Source organism: Tursiops truncatus, chromosome 15, assembly GCF_011762595.2.
Source record: "Tursiops truncatus isolate mTurTru1 chromosome 15, mTurTru1.mat.Y, whole genome shotgun sequence".
NCBI lineage: Eukaryota > Metazoa > Chordata > Mammalia > Artiodactyla > Delphinidae > Tursiops > Tursiops truncatus.
In genome coordinates this window covers 54,163,951-54,191,355 of record NC_047048.1, presented here as the reverse complement: position 1 = coordinate 54,191,355, position 27,405 = coordinate 54,163,951, and the positions used below count along the sequence as shown (strand labels likewise).

Below are 27,405 nucleotides of genomic sequence, written 5' to 3'. Positions count from 1 at the left end.
TAGTCTCTGGAGTTAAGACCTGGCTCTGAATCTTGGTTCCACTGCTTACTCTTGGTGTGACCTTGGGCACGTTACTTCACCTTCGGAGTCTGGTTTCTCCTTTGTGAAATGAGAAGGCAAGCCGTTTCTGCTCCCTGTGGGTTGATGTGAGAATTGCACAAAGGGTTATATAGCACGTGGAACTATATTCAATGTCTTGTAATAACCGATAATGGATAAGAATCTGTACACCTGAAGCTAATACAATATTGTAAATCAACTGTAGTTAAATTAAAAAAAAAAAGAATTGCATGAAGGGATATCTAAACACTACACATTCCTAACCCTTATGGACCATCTATCACTAAATCAGATGTGCCCGTGACATTGGGTCATCAAATCAGAGGCCCTCTGATGTCCCTCTGCCTCTGGCTACTTTTTTGCTCTATCGTGCTTTTTCTAAAAGGTGGACCCGGATAAAAAGAGCTCACGATATGTCAGGAAATCTAGTGACAGTCAATGAGAAAAGAGTTGAAACCAATGGTTAAGTGAGGTTTCTAAGTCAATCTCACTGCAGAGAATAGCTCAGATATTGGAATTGTGAGGAAAAGCAAATGTTAAACCTGAAAGTTGTACTCCTTTTTCATAATGGAGAAAATATTCGCCTTTTTAGAGGCAACAGACTGGAGAGGACACAACTAGACCATATTCAAATCCATATAAACCATTTAATTTAAAAAGTCATATAAAATAACAGACAAAAAAATGCAGAATTCCCCATGTACTGTAGATAAGAAATCAAACAGGGTTGAAAGGCACACATTCATTTCAAATTTCATCATAGGAAGTCAGGTGACCTTTGCACCCAATGTAAAAAAAAGTCCTTAAGTTGCTCTTTGGAATAGCAGTGTTTAAGGTTTTCCTGCCATGCTTGTTTATTCCTCTGGGATGTGACTATGGAGTTGTGGAAGAAATGCTCCCCTGAAAGTCTGGTTAAACTGGTCAGCTCTTCTGAGTGTTTTCATGGAAATGTCAGACAGCCAGGAAAAGCTAAGGCAGAAGGTTGAACCAAAGGTTTAGCTTTGGTAAATTAGGCAGAGCTGCGTTTGACAGCAGACAGGGAAACTGTGACATCAAGGAGCATTACTTTAATGTCGGGCCCAGCTAGGCTCTAAAATAATGGAGCCCAGGACTATGGAGAAATGACCACCAAGTTCAACGCAGTTCACTTGGCACTGGTTTCTGTACAAAACGTTTCAAACTCAGTTCTTTTTGACATGGACCAGATTTTCCAAGTGCCCAAGCCACATCCAGGCTTTAAGCTAGGCCTCAGAAGTTCAGTTGCCTGAAGATTCTTCAATAACATTCACCTCTAAGGAGAGGCTGAAAGAGGAATTTCCAGTGACAGCTTCTGGCTCAGGGCCCAAGGGTCCCCAGCCAAGGCTGTCTCGAGGTGGCCCCCAGAATTGCAGAGATCTCTCTTCTCGAACAGTTTTGTTAGAAAATAAAGCAACAGCCAATGTTTTTGGGCATCTGAAATCCAGCCAGGCCCCCTGAGGTTTGCATCCTAAAAGAACTTCAAAATGGAAACAGAGTCTCAGCCTTACCCTTGCAACCCACATCCTTTGTGTGACAGGAGAATATTTATAAAAACATACTAAAATACATCTGATATTTCCCTCTAACCCCAGTACTGCCTTTTACCTTCTTAAAACTCAATCCTCCCAACACTGATGAACCAAAACAGAAAATGACAATTGAGGCAGCTGTTAACTGGCCCACATTCATGTCTCAAGGCAGAGACAACAGAGCAAAAAGTAGAGAAAAAAAGAAGTCCATTATCTGCTTTTGATTTACAAAGCCAAAGGCCTTCAGGGGAAAGGCTGTGAGTCATATAAACAGACACAAATCCAGAACACTGGGTAGTGATAAAAGCAAGGCTTCCCTACCCCACAGACCAGCCAAAGGCCCTAAGTAGACAGAAGCCCCTGGGGAAGCTGAGAGCCCTTAAGTTGGTGGTCTTTGGGTACGGGGCTGCCCTGTGTCCTGTTCTTCTCTCCCTGACTGGTTGGGATGGAGACCTCACTGGAAACCTTGATGCTGGGAGGTGGTTTTTATGAAGAGAGAACTAAGCCCATCTTCCTGAGCCTCAACCCAGAGTAGAAGCTGTTGAGACATGGAGTGGGTTTGAGAAATGGGTTTCCCTGAACCCTTGTGTCACTGTGTCTTTAGAAGGACTTAAGGGATCCCCTTTAATTGTGGTTGAAGGCTCCCCAGGAATGGAATGGGACTTGCAGGTGGGGCAGTAACTGATGTCCAAGACCAGATGGGTCAATGGTCACCTTGGCAGATGTCACTCGGGACTGATGACACTGAGGGCCACTACTCTGACCCCTTGTCACCAACTGGTACCAGGTAACTCCACCTTTCCCCAGACCTTCACCCCCAGACTTTGACCTATGGGACAAAAGTGTATGCGGGGGCTCCCTCTGCCATTTTCACAAGATGGTAGTTAAAGGCACTTCTGTTAAGGAAAGATATTTCTTTTCATACCTGAGTTTGGGGAATAAGATTTGTCCTTGCTACATGTGCTTTTAACCTGTCTTTCCTTTGACTTAGCAAAAAAGCAGATAAGCACACGGACAGCTTCTAGCCATGCACTTGCAGGTTCTGCAGGTCATAGCTACAGGTGGAGCCTTGGAGAAATGCCGAGCAGTGTCCTCTCTCCCGCCCCGCATTACAGAAGAGGTTAACTGAGGCCCCTTCCACAGCGGGTAGCAGAGGGCAGAGTGAGGAGAGGGATGTGCTAGGCAGGGTGCTGGAAATGAGGCGAGGGTCTGGGTGTCCAGTGGTGAATATATGCTGTCAGCCTGGAATGTACACATGGTGCAGGCTGTTGACCCAACGTCCGGGTAGGACTGCCCTCTGTGTAGGTCCAGCAGGCCTGCTTTGTTCACTCCTGGCCACCGGTCAACTTGTGGAACAGGTCCTCGTCGAGAGTTTCATTCTGGTCCTTGGAGCGGGTGGACAGGAAAATGTAGCCCCCGATGTACTCATGCACGACTTTGCAATCCGCGCTCAGGCAGGTGAATGCGATGGAGACGTTCTGGTCAAATTCGATCGCCACCTGGAAGAGGAAGGCACAGGTATACTTAAGTTCTGACAAAGACGAATGAGAAAGAAGCCGCTTGGCTGGAGATGGTCCCAGAGCTGAGGACTCCTGAGGTGCTGACAGATGGGTTTCCCCAAACCCTGCATAACCCACTGCTTGCATCAAAGCTTACAGAAAACGTCTCTGCTCTCTGGGCGCCCTCTTGTGGTGTCAGCTTTGCTGCACACCTGGCAAAACATTCTAACGCTCAACACAAAAGATATTTCCTGTCTGGCTCTTGTTTAGATGAAAGAACTGTCTAAGCACTCCCTGTGTGGAGGGGCAGAGTGCTTTGCAGATTTTTTAGTGGAGAGAAAAAGGCTCATGTGAATTTTCCTACAGCCACGGCCCTCACTCCTTCCCAGCTGGAAGTCATAAACTCTAACACTGGAAGAAACTGAAGCTTCACCCGTTCTCCACCTTGGCTGCCCAGTGGAATCAGCTGGGGACCTTTAAGAATCACTGATCTACACAGAAACATTCTAGTCTAGAACCCTTCATTTCTCCCAATTACTTCTTTCCATCATCCAACAGTGGGTGAGTACAGGCACATGTGTCACTTAGATGTGATTTACAATTTCATTTCCAAAGGTCCTTTTCAAAAGACGGCCTTTCAATGAATTTTAACACAAAAGTGTACAAAATGTGTTAGTTTACCAACTCAACTTTTGTCATACATTGGCAACCCCTTTAATATCTAGAGACTAGATATTATAAAATTAGGACCCATTTGTCCAGTATGTACATAATATATACAGTAAAGTTAAACCAAAGGCATGTAACATATAGAGCAATGGATAAGTTGAAATGTTCAATAGTACACACCAGCAAAAGTCTTTTGCAAGGCTCATTCTTTATTTTACAACATCTAAGCTTTTAGATATCCTGAGGTGACAATGTATGATAAAAAGTAGAGCTAATGAATTAACCAATTGGTAAATATCTTTGTTACAACTGATAAAAAAAAGCAGCATCTTGGATATGGAATTGTTAAACCGTCTCAGAAATGTACGTCAGGACTAGCTCATTAGGTTAGCAGCAGAGGGGCAGAAGGAAGTATAAAGGGAGGCATGTATGTGGATGTGTTTGTATTTATATTTTGCTTTCTGTCTCATTTTTAATGGAACATTAAGGAAATGTGGTATTTTAATCATAACTCTTCCAATATCTTTATCTAGAGGCCTGTTGCCATTTTTGTCTTTTATGAAATTTTTGTTGCCAAGCAAGGCAGGATTACATTTTTTTCCTTGTAGATTGAGTTGGTGTAGTGTATTCTTGGTTATCAAAATACTCAAATAGCTTTGGGACGTTGAAATGGTAAATATTCCCGATGTCTGAAAAAGCACAGTACATAATTGTATGATCTTACTTATATGAAAATGGATGCTTAGTTGTATAGATACACAAATGAGACCTAGAAGGACACATCAAACGGTAAACTGCTTATGATTATGGATGACTTTGCTTTTTGCTTCTTGTGTTTTTCGGTTTCCTATTATGCACATGTTAACTTTTAAAAAATAAATGTTATTTTAAAAACAAACAAACAAAAAAAGAATCACTGATCTCAGTAATTCCCAGCGTCAGATTTTTTTTCCAAACTGTGTTATTGAGGTATAACCGATGTATAATAAACAGACCTATTTAAGGTGCACAGTTGGATCATTTTTTTTTTAAATTGTAGTTGATTTACAATGTTGTGTTAACTTCTGCTGTACAGCAAAGTGATTCAGTTATACACATATACATTCTTTTTTAAATATTCTTTTCCATTATGGTTTACCATAAGATATTGAATATAGTTCCCTATAACCTATACAGTAGGACCTTGTTTATCCATTCTATATTTAAAAGCTTACATCTGTAACCCCAACTTCCCACTCCATCCCTCCCCCAATCCTCTCCCCCTTGGCAACCACCAGTCTGTTCTCTATGTTCGTGAGTCTGTTTCTGTTTTGTAGATAGGTTCATTTGTGTCATATTTTAGATTCCACATACAAGTGATATCATATGGTATTTGTTTTTCTCTTTCTTTTTTTTTTTTGCGGTACATGGGCCTCTCACTGTTGTGGCCTCTCCCGTTGCGGAGCACAGACTCCGGACATGCAGACTCAGCGGCCATGGCTCACGGGCCCAGCCACTCCGCCGCATGTGGGATCTTCCCGGACCGGGGCACAAACCCGTGTCCTGTGCACCGGCAGGCGGACTCTCAACCACTGCACCACCAGGGAAGCCCTGTTTTTCTCTTTCTGACTTATTTCACTTAGTATGATAATCTCAGGCTGCATCCATGTTGCTGCAAAAGGCATTATTTTGTTCTTTTTTTTTATAGCTGAGTAGTATTCCTTTGTACCTATGTACCACATCTTCTTTGTCCATTCATCTGTTGATGGACATTTAGGTTGTTTCCATGTCTTGACTATTGTGAATAGTGCTGCTATGAACATAGGGGTGCATATATCTTTTTGAATTAAGAGTTTTGTCAGGATATATTCCCAGGAGTGGGATTGCTGGATCATATGGTAATGATCATATGGTAATCATATGATACTGGATCATATGGTAATTCTATTTTTAGTTTTCTGAGGAACCTCCATACTGTTTTCCATAGTGGCTGTACCAACTTACATTCCCACTAACAGTGTAGGAGGGTTCCCTTTTCTCCACATCCTCTCCTGCATTTGTTATTTATAGAGTTTTTAACGATGGCCATTCTGACTGGTGTGAGGTGGTGCCTCATTTTTTGTAGTTTTGATTTGCATTTCCCAGAGTCGGATTTACACGACCTTGGGGGTACAAGGTTTTCGAGTCACTGCCTTAGAGGTCATCTAATCTCAGAACATTGTTCTGCAAATGAGTCCAGATGGTCAACAGCCCTGCTGAGAGGAATCCATGGTTCTTAAAAAAAGAAAAATGTGAGTCACTTATCCTCGCTCTACATTGACAGCTTTATACTGGAAAAATGGAAATGCCAAAGGAATGCGATAAAGATCCTATATCAGCAACAGCAGAATGTTTTAAATCATCAGGACACTCAGGTGTGTCTGACTTGGTCTAGCACATCCTGTGATGCAGGCATGGCCTGACCTGGTTCCTAGGGCGGGGACGATGGGGGCTCAGGGCTCCTGAACTCAGAGGCTAAGTTTCCTCCATGACCCCTGTGTACCTCGCTGGCTTCTCTGATACTTTTCCCCTTTGGGACTGGAATGCTCTCCAGGTGGGCAGTTGAGCCTCTGAGTTCTCAACCAGTTACATCTCTTGGCAGCCAGTCAGATGACGCCTGTTTTGTATTTATTTTGTATGATATTTACATCTCAGGTAGTTTCAGCTAAGTAATGGTCAGCCTAAATCTTACATAATCATACACTGAGTTGAAAGAAATTAATCAAACTGCTCAGCAATTTTAGAGTCTGTCTGTATGGAGACTAAGCCAACTTGTGTTAATTCAAAAGCATTTGGTCTGTGCTTGCTAGGAAACTGCTTAGAACTGCATGTGATTATTTTAGCAGACAATTACCACATGCTTGTGGTTTCTGAGTTCTAAGTATAATAACACCTTCTTAAAATCAAAATAAGCTGCAGTTCTGAGGGAACACACATTTATAGGCTCAATGCTGAATGTACCAAAAACTTTCACTTTACCTGCCGGATTTCCCAGTTTACATTCCACTGTTTCATATTTGTAAATCTCCATGTTGTAATTGGAATCCCAGTGGCTGCATCGATTCTAATCAACCTATTATATGAAACTCCCAGGATGTCATCTTTCTTGCTTCCTTTAAATCTGAAAAAAAAATAATTAAAATATGAAACTGCTTCCTGTAACATGATGTTCATTCACATACAACTTCTTAAAGAGAATACCAACATTTCAAATCATTTCTGAAGAACAGACAATGAGGGATTAACTTTCTATAGAAGGGCATTTTCATTAGGATAGAATATGAAGGCTGGAGAGTAGGCTGTCCTGCAGACATTATTTAAGTGAAACTAACATCAAAAGAAAGCAAAATAAGAGGCAGTCAAGTCAGTTAATTCGAATTAGCACGAACTGTGTATGCTAGGTACCTTTCTAGGCACTGGGAATACAGCAGTGACCTAAACAGACAGAAGATTCCTGACCTCATGCAGCTTGTGTTCTAGTTGGGGGAGAGGGTCATGAATAAGTGAAATATACATGCCAGATAAGGTCATAAAGGAGGATAAGGCACAGAAGTGGGACAGGGAATACTGGCAATGAGGTTGTTACAATTTTAAATCGAGAGGGAAGGTATCAGTGAGAAGGGAGATTTGATCAAAGAACTAATGTCTGTGAGGGAGTGAGCCATGTGGATATCTGGGGAAAAAGTATCTTAGGCAGAGGGCACAGCCAGTGTGAAAGCCAGAGTCTTTTTTTTCCCTCAGGCTCAAGGCCCTGCTAGGAGGCCAGTGTGGCTGGGCACAGTGAAGGAGGGGAGAGGATGTGAAATTCCAGCACTAAGGTCTTGTAGGGCCACTATAAGGATTTGGCTCTTACTCTGAGTATGACACAATGCCTTCAGTGGTAGTGAGCAGAGGCCTGACGTGGTTTGACTGAGATCTTAAAAGGATCACTCTTGCTGCTAAGTTGAAAACTTAGGGGACCCAGGAGAAGCAGAGAGATCTGGTAGGCACTGTGAACAGAGGTATGGAAGATTGTCATGAGCAGCCAAAAGTGTTTGGGCCATTTGTGAAAGGACAGTATTCTAAAATTAAAAAAAAAAAAAAGAAAGAGTTCTACATTCTAGACCAAATGAGAATAAACTGGGCTCCATGAAACCACTTAAAATTGAACAGAAAGTGAGAGAGGCAAGTGAGCATTGTAATCACCTGACAAGGTAGTAGGTGAGGCCGAATTCAGGTAGAGACTGCCATGCCTGAATGAACTGCAGCTTGGCTTCGACCAGGGGCATCTGGGCCACGTTCTGATGCGCTTCCAGGATGCGGGCTGCCAGCTAAGCAGAAGTGGGAGATGTCAAATTCTCCTTAGCAGGCACTGACTCTCTACAGCAATCATCCCGTTGGCCCCGGGTCCCCAACGAGAAGAATGAATGCAAGGCCCAACTACAGCTCCACAAAGACAATTCCTCCCATTCATTCATTCACTCTCTCTCTCTCTTTCTATAATACATGCAAATCACTGTGGAGAAACAGGAAGATGGACCAACACATAAATATCTAAGCTTTATGTAGATGAAGAGTCCTGAGTTCTTTCTGGGGTCTGTGGTCTCCACGGACAATGGTTCTACTTGAATCAGTTTATCTGTGTAACTTTCAACCCCACTCTTATGGAAGCATAACTTAAAATTTTAATTTGTGGGGACTAAATCATTATTTTTAAATTAGGTTTATTCTGAGAATATTGCCATGTTCAGTTAGCAGTACAGTCACTGCTAACAAAATTCACAATAATTTCTTAATATCATCTAATACCCAGTTCATAGTCAAATTTCCCTATCAGCTGATTTTTCATGATGATGATCTCAGTCATTTAAATTATTTATTTTATTTCAGAAAATACAGAATTTGCTGCAGACAATCACCCCAACCAGATTAGCAGTACCTGTTTAGACTTGTGCTTTTTTGCACACCTAGGTGACACAAAACATTCTGGGTTCATATCCATGTTTTCAAGACCGGAAGCCACCTGAGATGCTGAGTTCCGGTTTTTCATCCTCAGAAATGAAAGGATGTTAAGGACCTCTGGCTGGTAGGAGCTGTCCGCCATGGTTTTGCCCTTTGATGCCAAGATGCAGGCAGCCATCCACTGGGCATACTGACTCTCCTGCAGCAAACACCAGAGAGCTGAGAAGTAAGTTCAAATGCAAAGCAGCCATGCTGGGAACAGAGCAGGACCTGGGCTTTCATCTCTATGATACAAAACCGTCACCTTCCCAGCAAGGAAAGATATGAAGTGGCACACATTCAGATTGACTGTTAACCACGTAATTTAAAGTCCAATGAGAGCTTTTGAGTCCTGTGTTGAATTTCTAGATACCATGGGGCTAGAGAATATGAATGTCAACTTTAAGAAATTTCATGTGGAGAACTTTGCATTTAAAGATGAACCAAGGAGGGACTTCCCTGGTGGTGCAGTGGATAAAACTCCATGCTCCCAATGCAGGGTCCTGGGTTCGAACCCTGGTCAGGGAACTAGATCCCACATGCATGCTGCAACTAAGAGTTTGCATGCCACAACTAAGGAGCCTGCGAGCCACAGGTAAGGAGACCGTGTGCTGTAACTAAGAAGCTGATGAGCTGCAACTAAGGAGCCCACCTGCCGCAACTAAGACCTGATGCAACCAAATAAATTAAAAAAAAAAAAAAAAAGATGAACCAAGGACAAAAAGGAGCTCCACGGGGCACAGACAGGTGAAAACCCAAACTACCTGATAGCCTCCTTGACACATATTTCCATTTTCATATCACATCTTATCTCTATGACAGAAGAAAATGAGGAAAAATCATTAACTGACTTCTCACATTATTTCTCCCCTGGCCTATCCTTAGTAAAGATTCTAATCCCATAGCAGGAATCAGGTCCATTGGTGGTGCTGAACCAGTTAGTGGTGGCTTCTATTGTTCTTTAATGTCTGTGCTCATTTGTTACTTCAGGGAGCAAAGGGGAGTGGTCCCAGAAGCCGAGGGGATGCAGGTGAAGAATTGAATTAATTCTTCAGGGCAACAGTAGGTGTGGTTCACTGAATCACTGGCCTCAATCTTCACCCTCCTAGCATCCACACCTCTTGCCATGTAATTTTACAGTCCCTCCCACCAGAGCTAGAGTGTAATTTCCCATATCTTGACTTTGGGCCTGGCCATGGATGTGCTTTAGTCAATGGAGCATGGGTGGAAATGACAGTGTACCTACCGATTGACTGCAAGCTTAAGATTTAGGAGGTCTCACACTTTCCCAGTTCCCCTCTGGCACTTCTGCCATCACTATGAGAAGAGCCTCCTCCCCAGGCAGCCTGGGACCCAGAATAAATCCCATGAGCTCAGCCTGTGATAAGGAGCCAGCCGAGCCAGGTGGATGGCTTGAAGCAGATCTGCCCAGATGCCCTCAGCCTGGATCACTCAATCCCCAGCCCACCTGCAGAACGTTTATTCATATGTGTCTGTGTGATTTTTGTGATTGTTTGTTACAAAGCAATAGCTGACTGATGAGTGCCCTCATTTGAGAAAACACCTGAGATGGTTTGTCCTGAGGCTTAATAAAGGTGAAGTGACTTACCATTTCTGTGGTTTTACTTACATGGTCACATCTCAGATATACTTCATTCATACCATCAGCAACCGGGATTAGTAACTTGATTCCAAATTTTCTCCCTGCTACATTTACATCTGGCACAACTTCACAGCCTGAGTGATAAAAGGCAAGGACAGAACTGAGTTCTGAGAGATCTCTTAGACAAATATCAGATGTGCATCTAAAATAAAGACTTTGAACATAAGCTCCTCAGATTTGGTTCTCTTCTGAAAAACTGAGGAGCAGGCTGATAACATTAATTAAAGGATAACTAGATAAGTTATGAACATAACATGGATAAATAAAAATATTTCTTTTATGGATTTCTTAAATAATCATCAGTTGAATTCATTTTTCAGGTTGATTTGGCTATTCTAACTCATATAATCAGTTATTGAATATAAGCTTTGAAATGAATTAAAGCAGAGGGAATCCTCTGATTGTCACAATGATAAGGGAATTGAGTGCACTAGTTAATTAAATTTTTAGTTAATGGAGTTACCAGTACACTCACGGCCACCTTCAGAAATCAGGCACAAAAGTGATACTGAATTACACATAATTGTTTTGGAATTCAGAGTGTTTTTCAGGATCCAACAATGTCTAATGTACTATGTTTATGACACCAATTACCACCACTTCAGAGAGTTGGACACACTGGGAAAGAAGGGACAGCATAACACAAATAACCATTCACTGGTTTGCATTTCAGGTCCATGTTTCACAGGGAGGAGGAGCTGCAGGCAGGCGGTCACTGACAACCTGTGACATAAGAGGTTCCTCTGGGAGTGAAGCTGCTTCACTGGTGGGAGTCTTGGCTTTCATCCGCTTGCTGGGCCATGACAAGCCATACCAAGATATTGGACCCTCTTACCTCTAAGATTTAGTTTTTCTACTGGTTCTCCTTGTTCAAGTTCCTTATTTTTAAAGTAGGCTATAGACGTGTCTTTAAAGACGAACCAATATTGTTTGAAAGCTTTTAATATTAGCTTCTTGGGCCTGCAAATTAAAGTACAGTAAGCATTTGAAAAAGCATCCAGAAATGTAGGACACATTGCAAATTCAAGTGGATCAAGATGCTCTAGGGACCCTTTGAAACAACATCCTCTGTATTTTTAAAAATAATTTTCAAATTGCTAACTCATTTCTAAAAACTGAAAATGGGGTTTTGATATGAGATGCAGAAGTTAATGCAAAATCTCAGGAGCTAGACCACCTGGGGCTACACTCTGGCTCTGCTACTGTATAAATGTGTGACCCTGGAAAAGACACTTCATCCTTCTGGGCCACATGTACTACTTCTGTGTGATGGGAGAGTATCAGCCTCCAGTTCATAGGGCTTTTGTGAGGATGGAAAGAGGGAATCTCTATAAGGTACCTGGCAAACTGAAGTGCTCAACAAATTATTATTATTATTACTATGATGATGATGTGAGAAACATCCATGAATCTGGTGACATCTAAAATTTCAGTTTACTTCTTGAACCTGAAAAAGCTGTCTATACGGACAACACAATCTTCAGATTATCAGACATAAAAATCAGATATAAAGGTACTTTTCTGTACTTTCCTCTTGACCCTTAAGAGAAACCATGAGAAAATTCCTAGTGAGCCATGGAAATCACCAAAATCTACAGCTAATCTACATAGACTCACTCTTATTAAAAAATATTTTGGCACAACATTGTAAATCAACTATACTTCAATTTAAAAATATTTTGGGGGAAGACCTCCAACCATGATATCCATTGGGGCCAGAAAACTTTGTACTCTGGGCTAGACAAGGTTGGCAATGCCAATGGCAGGCCTCAGCTGGGTCATTCAAAATAGAAAACAAGAGATCGAGCTGGGGAGTAGGGAAGGGGATACAGATGGACAGAGAAAAGGTAATAGGAATTGTATGTGGTTTAATGGAACAATCCCAGCCTTGGGGGTGCATCAGGGTATCTCATGTCTGAGGGGTAGATTTCTGCATTCAAGAACAGAGGAAGAGAGGAAGCTTGGGCTTAACTGCACTCATATATAATTTGGGGTAAGTCTTTTAACATGTCAGTACTAGTCTTTCATTAGCTAAAAATGTGCTATCCTTAACACCAGGATAAGAGAGAATATGTTCATTAAAAAACCAATGTATTACAGGAGATTATTATATAAAAATCACACAATAAAACTGAAAAACATTATACGGAGTTAATAGTTCTAGGATTTAGAAAATCACTACCTTAAAATAGTATTTATCATGTTGAGAGTTGTAGGTACTATAATTCTAAGGAACATATTTAAAAGATTACTTGTCTAAGAATCAGATTCTCTAAAGTTAATATTTTCAAAATAAAATCTAAAGACACAGCCTACAACCAAAAGACAGTGAAGTCTCAGTTTAGTCCTAGGCATCTAAATATTTCTATTCAGAATTAAGAATGAAACTCTGCTTCTCTATTTTAACTGGACTTTAAGAGTATCAAAAGATCTTAAATTCCCTCTACTATTTTCTTCCAGGTTGGTTCATCCTCCAGCTGCTTTTGCATATCCCCAAAACTAATGATGTTCCAGAGGCTGAGGCAGGGCAGGGAAGGAGGAGTGGAGAAGGTGGCTGGGTGGGGAATGGTGCACACAAGAATGAGATAGTTTTTTGTACACTGAAAACTAGATGACGCTGTTGAAAGAAATTGGAGAAGACACAAATAAATGGAAAGATATTCCATGCTCACGAATTGGAAGAATTAACATTGTTAAAATGTCCATTTTACTTAAAGAAATCTACAGATTATATGCAATCCCAAAGATATTTTTCACAGAAATAGAATAAAAAATTCTAAAGTCTGTATGAAACCACAAAAGACTCTGAATAGCAAAAGCAATCCTAAGGGGGAAAACAAAACAAAACAAAATGAAATGAAACAAAACAAAAAACAAACAAACAAATGAAAAAACAAAGCTGGAGGTATCACCCACCCTGATTTTAAACTAAATCACAAAGCCATAGTAATCAAAACAGCATGGTGTTGGCAGAAAAACCCATGCGGTTATGGACAATTAATTTATGACAAAGGTGCAAAGTACATACAATGGAGAAAGAATAGTCTCTTCAATAAATGGTGCTGGAAAAACTGGACTGCTACAGGCAAAAAATGAAACGAGATCACCATCTCACACCATACACAAAAAACAACTCAAAATGGATTAAAGACTTGAATGTAAGTCTTAACCATACCTAAAACCATAAACTACTAGAAGAAAACATAGGCAGTATGCCTATATTTGCTAACATTGCTAAGACATTGGTCTTAGCAATATCTTTCTAGATAAATCTCCTCAGGCAAGGGAAAAAAAAGCAAACATTTAAAAATTGGATAACATAAAACTGAGAAGCTTCTGCACAACAAAGGAAACAATCAACAAAATGAACAGACAACCTACTGAATGGGAGAAGATGTTTGCAAATGGTATATCCAATAAGGCATTAATATCCAAAATATATAAAGAGCTCATACAACTCAACAACAACAAAAAACAAACAACCCAATTAAAAACCGGGCAGAGGAGCTGAATAGACATTTTCCCAAAGGCATACAGGTGGCCAACAGGTACATGAAAAGATGTTCAACATCACTAATTATTAGGGAAATGCAAATCAAAACTACAAGGTTAAAATCATCTCATGCCTGTTAGATTGGCTATTATAAAAAATACAAGAAATAACAAGTATTGGTGAGGTTGTGGAGAAAAGGGAACCCTCATACGCTGTTGGTAGGAATGCAAACCAGTGTAGCCACCATGGAAAAAAATATGGAGATTCCTCAAAAAATTAAGAATAGAACTACCATATAACCCAGCAATTTCATTTCTGGGTATTTATCCATAGAATACGAGAACACTAATTTGAAAAGATATATACACCTTTATGTTCACTGTGGCATTATTTATTGCCAAGATATGGAAACAACCAAAGTGTCCATCGATAAATGAACAGATAAAGAAGATGTGGTATGTATATGTATATGAATATATACATATATATTCACAATGGAATATTAGCCACAAAATAGAATGAAATCTTGCCATTTGTGGCCACATGGATGGACTTTGAGGGTATTATGTTAAGTTAAATAAGTCAGACAGAGAAAGATAAACACCATATGATTTCACTCATGTGTGGAATACAAAGAACTAATAAAAAAACAAAAGACAAAATAAATGAACAAACCAAACCAAACCAAAACAAACACCTAGATAACAGAGATCAAAGTAGTAGTTACTAGAGGGGTAGGGGTGGGGCAGGGGTGGCAAAATGGGTAAAGGGGATCAACTGTATGGTGATGGATAGAAACTAAATTTTTGGTGGTGAGCACACTGTAGGGTATACAGGAGTAGAAATATAATGTTGTACATATGAAACATATAATGTTATAAATCAATGTTATCTCAATAAAAATAAATTTCAGAAAACCAAAAAACAAAACAAGCAATCAATAAATGTTACCAGAAGTATGACAAAAAAAAAAAAAAAAAGAAAAGAGACAGTGTCAAATACTCATGGAGCTTGTAATTAAAAGAGGGAAATGTATAAGTAAATAAATATAATAAAATGTGGTAAGTCATACCACAAGGACATAGGAGTGGTGAGTAACAGAGTACACAACATTTAAACATAGAATGAAGGATCAATAAGAATTTGATGGGAGGAACAGGGAAAAGAAATTTCAAAAAGAAAAGTTCAGGGACTTCCCTGGTGGTGCAGTGGTTAAGAATCCACCTGCCAATGCAGGGGACATGGGTTTGATCCCTGGTCTGGGAAGATCTCACATGTCATGGAGCAACTAAGCCCATGTGCCACAACTACTGAGCCTGCGTGCTGCAACTACTGAAGCCCATGTGCCTAGAGCCCGTGTTCCGCAACAAGAGAAGCCACAGCAATGAGAAGCCCGCACACCGCAACGAAGCGTAGCCCCCACTCACCACAACTAGAGGAAGCTCACATGCAGCAACGAAAACCTAACACAGCCAAAAATAAATAAAATTAAAAAAAAATAAAAAAGTTCAGACAACTGCATGTGCAAAATGCAGAGACGAATCAGAGCCTGGCACCTTGCTGGTAGGAGTTGGGTCAACACTTCTTGGACATCTGCCTCATGCTGGGTGCCAGGCTGAGCCATGGAAATGGACAAAGAGGCAGTTTCTGAGGCTACAGCATTTCCATGTGTGGGGCTGATGGGGACCAGAACAGCAAGCAGACGAGGGACACAGTGGGACTCTGAATGTCCACCTAAGGAACTGGGCTTTATTTTCTAGAAAAATGGTTCTCAAATTCTGGTGTTCATCAGAATTGGGAGGGAACTTGCTGAAGACATACAAGCCTGGGCCCAGTCCCAGAGAATCCTTCCTATTCAGCAGGTCCAGGTTAGGGCCCAGGCATCTTCATTTTAAGTAACCTTTCCTAACATGGTTCCCTCGTTTGAGAAACACAACTCCAGACCAGTGATCTCCAAACTAAAATGTGGCACACCCAATCCTTAAAATATTTTGAGTACCTACCCCCTAACATATTTACAATTATTTATTTGTAATATATTACAATATATACATTACAAAACTTATATAAACCTAAATTAAAAATAAATATATGTGAAAAGTTTGGTTTGTTTCAAGAAGGGAGGTTGTTGCTCAGTTATACAAACCCCAGTGGAGGAAGCACACTGTTGGCCGTGTTTACTAAATCACACTATTCATATTTTAATGCCGTCTACCTGTTTGTGAAGGTTTTTGTTGAAACAAGGCTGCTAATTTCCATCTTTGCTGATGTCAATCATTCACATATGCAAATTGATCAGGATATGTTGCTCTTTAATATTTTTAATGAGTGGGTTTAAAATACACTATCACTCTTAATTTGGATGCTTTAACACAGCAAAATTCTGTTTCCAGGTTTTAAAGGTGAGCAGATAATATTGCTTTAATAGGCAGTATCATTACTGGCAAAACTGTGGCAATGGAAACATTTCCAAAAAATTGTTTCAAAATGTTCTCTTCATCAGTGTCTTATAATCTTCTGCATACAGGTCTTTTTGGTAGGTTTATTCCGAGATATTTTATTCTTTCTGTTACAATGGTAAATGGGAGTGTTTTCTTAATTTCACTTTCATTTTTCATCATTAGTGTATAGGAATGCCAGAGGTTTCTGTGCATTAACTTTGTATCCTGCTACTTTAACAAATTCACTGATGAGCTTTCGTAGTTTTCTGGCAGCACCTTTAGGATTCTCTGTGTAGAGTATCATGTCATCTGCAAACAGTGACAGCTTTACTTCTTCTTTTCTGATTTGGATTCCTTTTATTTCTTTTTCTTCTCTGATTGCTGTGGCTAAAACTTCCCAAACTATGTTGAATAAGAGTGCTGAGAGTGGGCAACCTTGTCCTTTTCTTGATCTTAGTGGAAATGGTTTCAGTTTTTCACCATTAAGGACAACGTTGGCTGTGGGTTTGTCACATATGGCCTTTATTATGGTGAGGAAAGTTCCCTCTATGCCTACTTTCTGCAGTGTTTTTATCATAAATGGGTGTTGAATTTTGTCGAAAGCTTTTTCTGCATCTATTAAGATGATCATATAGTTTTTCTCTTACAATTTGTTAATATGGTGTATCACGTTGATTGATTAGCGTATATTGAAGAATCCTTGCATTCCTGGAATAACCCCCACTTGATCATGGTGTATGATCTTTTAATGTGCTGTTGGATTCTGTTTGCTAGTATTTTGTTGAGGATTTTTTGCATCTATGTTCATCAGTGATATTGGCCTGTAGTTTTCTTTCTTTGTGACATCTTTGTCTGGTTTTGGTATCAGGGTGATTGTGGCCTCGTAGAATGAGTTTGGGAGTGTTCCTCCCTCTGCTTTACTTTGGAAGAGTTTGAGAAGGATAGGTGTTAGCTCTTTTCTAAATGTTTGATAGAATTCACCTGTGAAGCCACCTGGTCCTGGGCTTTTGTCTGTTGGAAGATATTTAATCACAGTTTCAATCTCAGTGCTTGTGACTGGTCTGTTCATATTTTCTATTTCTCCCTGGTTCAGTCTCAGCAGGTTGTGCATTTCAAAGAATTTGTCCATTTCTTGCAGGTTGTCCATTTTCATGGCATAGAGTTGCTTGTAGTAATCTCTCATGATCCTTTGTATTTCTGCAGTGTCAGTTGTTTCTTCTCCTTTTTCATTTCTAATTCTATTGATTTGAGTCTTCTCCCTTTTTTTTCTTGATGAGTCTGGCTAGCAGTTTATCAATTTTGTTTATCTGCTCAAAGAACCAGCTTTTAGTTTTATTGATCTTTGCTATCATTTCCTTCACTTCTTTTTCATTTATTCTGATCTGATTTTTATGATTTCTTTCCTTCTGCTAACTTTGGGGGCTTTTTGTTCTTCTTTCTCTAATTGCTTTAGGTGCAAGGTTAGGTTGTTTATTTGAGATGTTTCCTGTTTCTTAAGGTAGAACTGTATTGCTATAAACTTCCCTCTTAGAACTGCTATTGCTGCATCCCATAGGTTTTGGTTCGTTGCGTCTCCATTGTCATTTGTTTCTAGTTATTTTTTGATTTCCTCTTTGATTTCTTCAGTGATCACTTGGTTATTAAGTAGTGTATTGTTTAACCTCCATGTGTTTGTATTTTTTACAGATCTTTTCCTGTAATTGATACCTAGTCTCATAGCATTGTGGTCGGAAAAGATACTTGATACAATTTCAATTTTCTTAAATTTACCAAGGCTTGATTTGTGACCCAAGATATGATCTATCCTGGAGAATATTCCATGAGCACTTGAGAAAAATGTCTATTCTGTTGTTTTTGGAAGGAATGTCCTATAAATATCAATTCAGTCCATCTTGTTTAATGTTTCATTTAAAGCTTGTGTTTCCTTATTTATTTTCATTTTGGATGAACTGTCCATTGGTGAAAGTGGGGTGTTAAAGTCCCTTACTATGATTGTGGTATTGTCGATTTCCCCTATTATGGCTGTTAGCATTTGCCTTATGTATTGAGGTGCTCCTATGTGGGTGCATAAATATTTACAATTGTTATATCTTCTTCTTGGATCGATCCCTTGATCATTATGTAGTGTCATTCTTTGTCTCTTGTAATAGTCTTTATTTTAAAGTCTATTTTGTCTGATATGAGAATTGCTACTCCGGCTTTCTTTTGATTTCCATTTGCATAGAATATCTTTTTCCATCCCCTTACTTTCAGTCTGTATGTGTCCCTAGGTCTGAAGTGGGTCTCTTGTAGACAGCACCTGCTGAGACTGAACCACGAAGAAATAGAAAATATGAACAGACCAATCACAAGCACTGAAATTGAAACTGTGATTAAAAATCTTCCAACAACAAAAGCCCAGGACCAGATGGCTTCACAGGCAAATTCTATCAAATATTTAGAAAAGAGCTAACACCTATCCTCAAACTCTTCCAAAATATGGCAGAGGGAGGAACACTCCCAAACTCATTCTACGAGGCCACCATCACCCCGATACCAAAACCAGACAAAGATGTCACAAATAAAGAAAACTATAGGCCAATATCACTGATGAACATAGATGCAAAAATCTTCAACAAAATACAAGCAAACAGAATCCAACAGCACATTAAAAGGATCATACACCATGATCAAGTGGGGTTTATTCCAGGAATGCAAGGATTCTTCAATATACGCAAATCAATCAACGTGATACACCATATTAACAAATTGAAGGAGAAAAACCATATGATCATCTCAATAGATGCAGAGAAAGTTTTCGACAAAATTCAACACCGATTTATGATAAAAACCCTGCAGAAAGTAGGCCTAGAGTAAACTTTCCTCACCATAATAAAGGCCATATATGACAAACCCACAGCCAACATTGTCCTCAATGATGAAAAACTGAAACCATTTCCACTAAGATCAGGAAAAAGACAAGGTTGCCCACTCTCAGCACTCTTATTCAACATAGTTTTGGATGTTTTAGCCACAGCAATCAGAGAAGAAAGGGAAATAAAAGGAATCCAAATTGGAAAAAAAGAAGTAAAGCTGTCACTGTTTGCAGATGACATGATACTCTACATTTCCCATTTCCCATTGCAACAAAAATAATAAAATATCTAGGAATAAACTAAGTAGACAAAAGACCTGTATGCAGAAAATTATAAGACACTGATGAAATAAGTTAAAGATGACACAAATAGATGGAGAGATATACCATGTTCTTGGATTGGAGGAATCAACATTGTGAAAATGACTCTACTACCCAAAGTAATCTACAGATTCAATGCAATCCCTATCAAACTACCACTGGCATTTTTCACAAAACTAGAACAAAAAAACTCACAATTTGTATGGAAACACGAAAGACCCCAAAGCCAAAGCAATCTTGAGAACGAAAAATGGAGCTGGAGGAATCAGGCTCCCTGACTTCAGACTATCCTACAAAGCTACAGTAATCAAGACAGTATGGTACTGGCACAAAAACAGAAATATAGATCAATGGAACAGGATAGAAATCCCAGGGATAAACCCACGCACATACGGTCACCTTATCTTTGATAAAGGAGGCAAGAATATACAGTGGAGAAAAGACAGCCTCTTCAATAAGTGGTGCTGGGAAAACTGGATAGGTACATGTAAAAGTATGAAATTAGAAAATTTCCTAACACCATACACAAAAATAAACTCAAAATGGATTAAAGACCTAAATGTAAGGCCAGACACTATCAAACTCTTATAGGAAAACATAGGCAGAACACTCTATGACAGAAATCACAGCAAGATCCTTTTTGATTCACCTCCTAGGAAAATGGAAATAAAAACAAAAATAAACAAATGGGACCTAATGAAACTTCAAAGCTTTTGCACAGTAAAGGAAACCATAAACAAGACGAAAAGGTAACCCTCAGAATGGGAGAAAATATTTGCAAATGAAGCAACTGACAAAGGATTAATCTCCAAGATTTACAAGCAGCTCATGCAGCTCAATGACAAAAAAACAAACAACCTAATCCACAAATGGGCAGACGAGCTAAATAGACATTTCTCCAAAGAAGATATACAGATTGTCAACAGACACATGAAAGAATTCTCAACATCACTAATCATTAGAGAAATGCATATCAAAACTACATTGAGGTATCACCTCACACTGGTCAGAATGGCCATCATCAGAAAATCTGCAAACAGTAAATGCTGGAGAGGGTGTGGAGAAAAGGGAACACTCTTGCACTGTTGGTGGGCATATAAATTGATACAGCCACTATGGAGAACAGTGTGGAGGTTCCTTAAAAAACTAAAATAGAACTACCATATGACCCAGCAATCCCACTACTGGGCATATACCCTGAGAAGACCATAATTCAAGAAGAGTCATGTTCCAAAATATTCATTGCAGCTCTATTTACAATAGCCAGGACATGGAAGCAACCTAAGTGTCCATCAACAGATGAATGGATAAAGAAGATGTGGCATATATATACAATGGAATATTACACAGCCAAAAAAGAAACGAAATTGAGAGATTTGTAGTGAGGTGGATGGACCTAGAGTCTTTCATACAGAGTGAAGTAAGTCAGAAAAAAGAAAAACAAATGCTGTATGCTAACACATATATATGGAATCTAAGAAAAAAAGAAAAGGTCATGAAGAACTTCGGGGTAAGACGGGAATAAAGACACAGACCTACTAGAGCCTGGACTTGAGGATATGGGGAGGGGGCAGGGTAAGCTTTGAGAAAGTGAGAGAGTGGCATGGACATATATACACTACCAAACGTAAAATAGATAGCTAGTGGGAAGCAGCCGCATAGCACAGGGAGATCAGCTAGGTGGTTTGTGACCACCTAGAGGGGTGGGATAGGGAGTGTGGGAGGGAGGGAGATGCAAGAGGGAAGAGATATGGGAACATATGTATATGTATAACTGATTCACTTTGTTATAAAGCAGAAACTAACACACCATTGTAAAGCAATTATACTCCAATAAAGATGTTAAAAAAAGCAAAAGCAAAAAATCCGCCCCCAAAACCCAAAATGTTCTCTTCACAGCATTAATATCTTTCAAAAACTGGTTATTTTCTCACTCATTTCACAATCACCTTTTCCTAAATGACAGATTAAGTGCATTTATTATTTTGAAAGTATCTGGAGGCTCACTACTGATGGCCACTTATCATCACAGAGAGGTCATAGATTTGGAACTTTTTTTTTTTTTTTTTTGGCTGCGTTGGGTCTTCGTTCCTGTGTGCAGGCTTTCTCTAGTTGCAGTGAGCAGGGGCTACTCTTCGTTGCGGTAGCAGGCTTCACATTGCAGTGACTTCTCATTGCAGAACACGGGTTCTAGGTGCATGGGCTTCAGTAGTTGCAGCACGTGGGCCCAGTAGTTGTGGCTCTTGGACTTAGTTGCTCTGTGGCATGTGGGATCTTCCCAGACCAGGGATCGAACCTGTGTCCCCTGCAGTGGCAGGTGGGTTTTTAACCAGTGAGCCACCAGGCAAGTCCCTCTTTTTTTTTTTTTTTTTAAGTATAACTCTTACAGGTAATTTTGCATGTGATAACCAGTGAGCCTTAGAGTAGGACTAAAGATTTTCGTAGTCACCCTCCATCTCTTTAAAAATACTGTAAAGATTCTACCAAATTTAAGAGTCTCTTATTTATGAACTAAATCACACTGACAGTCTTCTATAGCACATTGGGTATGTTTGACTGGAACTTCTTTGCTACAGTAACTTGATTATGAATGACTCCATGAATGAGTTTTATTTGTAACCTCTCCCTATAACCCTGCTGTGGAGCCATTTATTCCAAGGTAGTTTCTCCAACAGTGGTTACACCTTACAGTTTGGAGATAAATCATTGTTTTTATTAAATATGTAATTGACTATTAGGATTGTATCTTGCCTGATTTATATTTAAGGGTTTGTAGCAAGTAAAATGTTGAGAGATTGGGCATAAAGTTCTAGATTGATTGTTATCTTCTCTTAGCCCTTTCAAGATATCTTCCAGCCAACAAGAACAGTTTTTCCTTTATAGGAAATCTATCTTTTCTCTTTGACTTCAAAGACTTTCTCTTACCAATGGTTGGCCACACCAAGATGTACGTTTATACTGATTTATTTTGTTGGGATTTGTGATTCTTGAATTTAAGGAGTTTGTCTTCAACAATTATGGAAAATAAGCATTCTCTTTGGAATGTTTGCTTCTCCCCTTTTTTTCCTTCTGAAACTCCTAGTTGAACCTTCTCATTCTATCTATACCATATCTTCCACTTCTACCTTTCTAAGTCCTCTCTTTGTGTTTTGAACTTGATGTTTAATACATGTATTCAATTTTAAATTTCTATGACTATATTTTTCTTTTTTAGAGTTTCTAATACTGCCTTTCATTACAATTTTTACCTTTCAATGTACTTAATGATTCTAAACATACTCATTTTATGGTTTCTTCAGATTGTTCTATTACCTAAAATTATTAAAATGGCTAATCCTCTTATTTACTGGGCCTACTGACTTTTCTTTATGGTGGTTCATGAACTCACATGGTTAGTAATTTTTATTGGGAGGTTGTTTGTTTGTTTGTTTTGGGGGTGTTGCTGTTTTCTGTAGAAGGTCCACGCATGCTAGATTGTGAATATTTCCCTCCAAGTATTTTTGCAATTACATTTGCTAGGGTTTCATAGCTTTTGTGGTTCTGGACCAGTTTGTGTTTTATTTTTCAGAATTATCATATAAGACATTTAAATTTAGATCTACATCTGTGTGTGGCACAGACCTTGGCTCTGACTTTTCAAGAGACATTTCATCTCTCCACACAGCACTCTATGCAAGGATGAACTTACTCTTCCTTTGACTGATAGGCAGTTTTTCTACTCCCTGTTAAGCAGAGAAGGCAGCTCTTGCAAGTTTCTGGCTTTAGGCAGCAGATTCAGTCCTGGCTCATAACTTTACAGGAGGCAACCCCACCTTGAATCCTGTGTGGGGATTAAAATTCCAGCCCTGAGCCATGAGAATCAATGTTCATGGCCAAACCCCCCTGTGCAGCTGAAGCTTCATTTGTAGAACTAGTTCCCTCTTCGTTTCCTGAAAGCTGAGATTTCCCAGTCTCACTTCAAGATCAACTTTGTATTGACAATTCTTTTTATCTTACCCAACATTCAAATGAATTTATAGTGAGACTGAGATTTGCATCAGATCAGAGGCCATGTTGCTAGGAAGTGAAGTTCACTATTTATATAGTGGTTCAATAGATGTGTTTAGGGGGAAAAAAGAGCTTCACTGTCAAAGAAAAAAAAAATTAAAAATCAAAGGGTTAGTTCAATGCCCTTCTCCTGCTGAGGAAAGGAGGCCCAGAGAAATGAAGGGTCTATAAGGGTCACACACCCACTAGCAGCAGAGCTCCACTCTCCAACATCTTTCCTCCCTTCCCTTCTCCTTTTCTGTTTCATCCTCACCCCCCGCTTCCTCCTTTATTATTTTCTTCCAGAAACCATATTATATTATACATTCAACGCCTTGAAACCTTTGGTAGATAAAGTGGCCACTGGTGAAATATGAGGACAACTTTGTGAGTTTTAGCATAATAATCACCCTAAAGTGATACGGATTCAGGGCTTAGTTTCAGGATATCGCTTCCTTCATCAAAAACATCTATAGGAAGAATATTGTCATTATTTGGTTTGCGAAGAGCTCAATTTGCACTATATAGAGAAAACGGCAACTGAATTTCTTTTAAGAACAATTATTAATAATTTATTAAGATATATTTGTGGATTCAAATCGTTATTTTTTTTCTGTAGCTCTGACTATAACAATATGCATGGTTGCAACTATTTATACCACGGAAGTTAAATGAATGACCCTATTGTTTGGAACCATCTGCTAAAATCACACTAAAAAAAAAAAACCTTGTAGAAACCCAGTGACAAATATTGTTATCTCCAGACGCTTGTTTCTCATTTATAGCTGATTCATTGTTCATTCTTTCCAAGTCTTTCTTTGCATTATATGTTAAAAAAAGCGACTTGTGTTTCTTTTCAAGCCAACTGACTCAGTGAAGTGTCAGCTTGTTAAGAAAAGTCAACAAACCATAAAGTAACTGATAGAACTTCAAAAGGACCCTACTCTTTTCATCCTAACCCACCTTGGCACCATCACAAATGTGGCAGCCCTTTCTTCCCATGAAGAAGGTAAAAAACTTCTCTGCCTTTTTAACAGTTTCAGATTGACCTGAGGTGGCTGGGGAGTTTATCAGAAATACTTTAACAGGTGAAGGTAGATAAACTAAGGTGACTACTCTCTATAAGCCCAGGATCAAAGTTCTAGAGACAACTGATTTTTAAACCATGAAAGAGCTTTCAAATAGTGTGAGAGTCCTGAGCAGGTGGACCATAGAAAGAATTCCAGTCTGGCATATGTGTTCAGTATCACTGACACCAGCCGTGTTTACACCACCATTTAATGAGCCAGGCACCATGCTCAATGCTTCATATGCATCATCTAATTTAATTCTCCCAACAAGCCTAAGGGAAGGTATATCCCCACTTTATAGATCAGGAAACTGAGGCTCAGGGACATAAGGACAATACCTGAGGTCACCCAGCTGATGTGCATAGTGGAGCTAGGACTCCATCCATTGCCTGATGCCAAAGCTCATGCTCTTACCTTTGAACAATGAACCTGCCTAATGGATGTTCAATTTAAACTCCTAGACTCTTTACCTGCAAGATTTTGTGTAACTTCTTTCCTCTTCAAGGGTGACTTACCTAAATAATCTGAGATTATCTGCAAGTTTAGGGATATCAGTAATGTCCTCCTGAGGAAAAGCAGATAACATTTGACAAGCAGTAATTAGACAGGTGGTGCTGATACTCTGTACCTGCACTGTCCCACACTGTAGCCACCCGCCATGTGTAGGTATTTACATTAGAATTAATTAAAATTAAATAAATTGAAAAACTCAGTTCCTCAGTCCACCAGCTACATTTCCAGTTGTTACCTTGGGGGTGAGGTGGGGGAGGGTTAGGACTAGGATCGGGCACATGTGGGACTTCTGGGGTGATTGGTAAAGTTCTAGTTCTTGATTTGGGTGGTGACTTGGGTGATAAATTAATACTAATTTGTTAAGCTGTACGTTTTTGTATTTTTTACTTTCCTGTGTCATATATTACACAAATGAAAAAAGATTTTAAAAACTACCACACACTATCACTCAAGTTAAAAATCTGAGTTAGAAACTACTAATTTGGGGCTTCCCTGGTTGTGCAGTGGTTAAGAATCCACCTGCCAATGCAGGGGACACGGGTTCGAGCTCTGGTCCGGGAAGATCCCGCATGCCGCAGAGCAACTAAGCCCGTGCACCACAACTACTGAGCCCACGTGCCACAACTACTGAAGCCCGCGTGCCTAGAGCCCATGCTACTCAACAAGAGAAGCCACCACAATGAGAAGCCTGCATACTGTGATGGAGAGTAGCCCCTGATAGCTGCAACTAGAGAAAGCCCACGTGCAGCAACAAAGACCCAATGCAGCCAAAAATAAATAAATAAAAGAAATAAATTTATTAAAAAACTACTACTTTTATGTATAAACAAAATATTTTACAATGTTTATATCAGAGTGGATAAGTCTTGCTATATCTAGTTCACTGATTAAACTCTCAGAAGGAATCTCATTCAAAGTTCATTCTGCAGTGTAGGTTGGTGCCTTTTTTCAAACTGAAAAGACTATTGTTTGGCATCAAAAAAAAGTACTGAGGAAGGTGAGAAGGGAATTTTTTATTTATTCTAAGAAGGATGACTTTTCCATTGTAAGTATTTAGTGGAGGATGTAGACAAAAGAGAAGTCCAGTTTCATGGGGCCCATGTCTCTAACAAATGTGATTCAGGGCCTGAATCTCTACAGAATCTGGGAATTCAGTTTGTATGAAGTATTTGCTTTGGCATGATACCAATTTCCTATTTTAAGGAATTTAACCATAATAGAACACACATTAAATACAAAACTATATAATGACTCATTTTTATCTATTACTATTTATAGCCAATTACAATGACTCTACCTCTCTGATTCAATGTGATTAAACTAATGACTGAAGAAGTTATACAAAAGAGTGGCTCCCAATGAATGAATCAAACAAGGAGGGGCACTGCAATTATAAAGCTGACATTCAGCCACATTTCTTGGATAAGGAGCAATAAAGATGATAAAACAGTGTTATTTCTTTATGTTTTACTGGAGAGTTTTTCTTTATTTACTAAAGTCAAAAGGTTCAGGAACTTTTTACAATGTCCAACCTTGCCCAGTTGAAATGTATGACTAAGTCAACAGATCATATGGTTTCTCTATTTTCACAGCTACCTCATTCTTCTAGACTTAAGTTAAAGGGCCAATTCATGTTCCACACTAGTGAAATGGAGCCCTCAGCAGTCTTTCCCTCATACAAGTTAGCTTATCTTTAAGAAGAAATACAATATGAAAGAATTGTCATTGAGAGTGATGAAAATACCTTACCGTCTCTTACAGAGCGACCTGAGAAAAGCTAGTCCGTTCTTGCTAGGTTTAAGTTTGTCAGATGAAGAGAGTATTTTCTATTTTTCAAAATCAGACAAAATATTCCCTTATAATAATAAAAAAACTCATCTATGTTTGTCAATCAGAGCAAAGCCACAATTCCGAGTTATCAGAAAAATTCATACCAAAGTGTTGTCTGCTTTTCCACCTTCCAGGGTCACTTCCAAATTAGAAAGTGCTGCTTCTACTTCGTCGACCTCAGACTCATTTGTAAAATCCTGTATTTCAGTAGACAACGACAGTTTGCTAATGTGATACTACAACAAAAACAGAGGTTTTAGGAATGTTATAAACACAAGGGAATCCATCGGCCATTTCTTCTTTGAAGACAATTCCCCTGTAATACTGAACATCTCCTGGAAGGAGATCCCCCAGCTATGTAGGGAAAATGAAATATAATTTAAATTATTTTGAGATTTATGGTTAGTCATGTTCCAATTCA

The 27,405-nt window shown here is 39.3% G+C and overlaps 1 protein-coding gene across 3 annotated transcripts in view; it reads right to left on the bottom strand.

Annotated features, from left to right (window-relative positions):
• Window positions 1-682: 682 nt before the first annotated feature.
• FERMT1 (FERM domain containing kindlin 1) overlaps window positions 683-27,405 on the bottom strand; it is a 62,869-nt gene continuing 36,146 nt past the window's right edge. For all 3 annotated transcript variants that reach the window (XM_019941444.3, XM_019941443.3, XM_073792686.1), the window contains 8 exons: window positions 27,089-27,220; window positions 25,157-25,206; window positions 11,272-11,396; window positions 10,404-10,510; window positions 8,712-8,933; window positions 7,979-8,103; window positions 6,773-6,914; window positions 683-3,106 (listed from right to left, as the gene is read on the bottom strand). In XM_019941444.3, coding sequence (XP_019797003.1) covers window positions 2,933-3,106; window positions 6,773-6,914; window positions 7,979-8,103; window positions 8,712-8,933; window positions 10,404-10,510; window positions 11,272-11,396; window positions 25,157-25,206; window positions 27,089-27,220 — 1,077 coding nt within the window. In that variant the 3' untranslated portion in view covers window positions 683-2,932. The remainder of the gene's footprint in view (window positions 3,107-6,772; window positions 6,915-7,978; window positions 8,104-8,711; window positions 8,934-10,403; window positions 10,511-11,271; window positions 11,397-25,156; window positions 25,207-27,088; window positions 27,221-27,405) is intronic.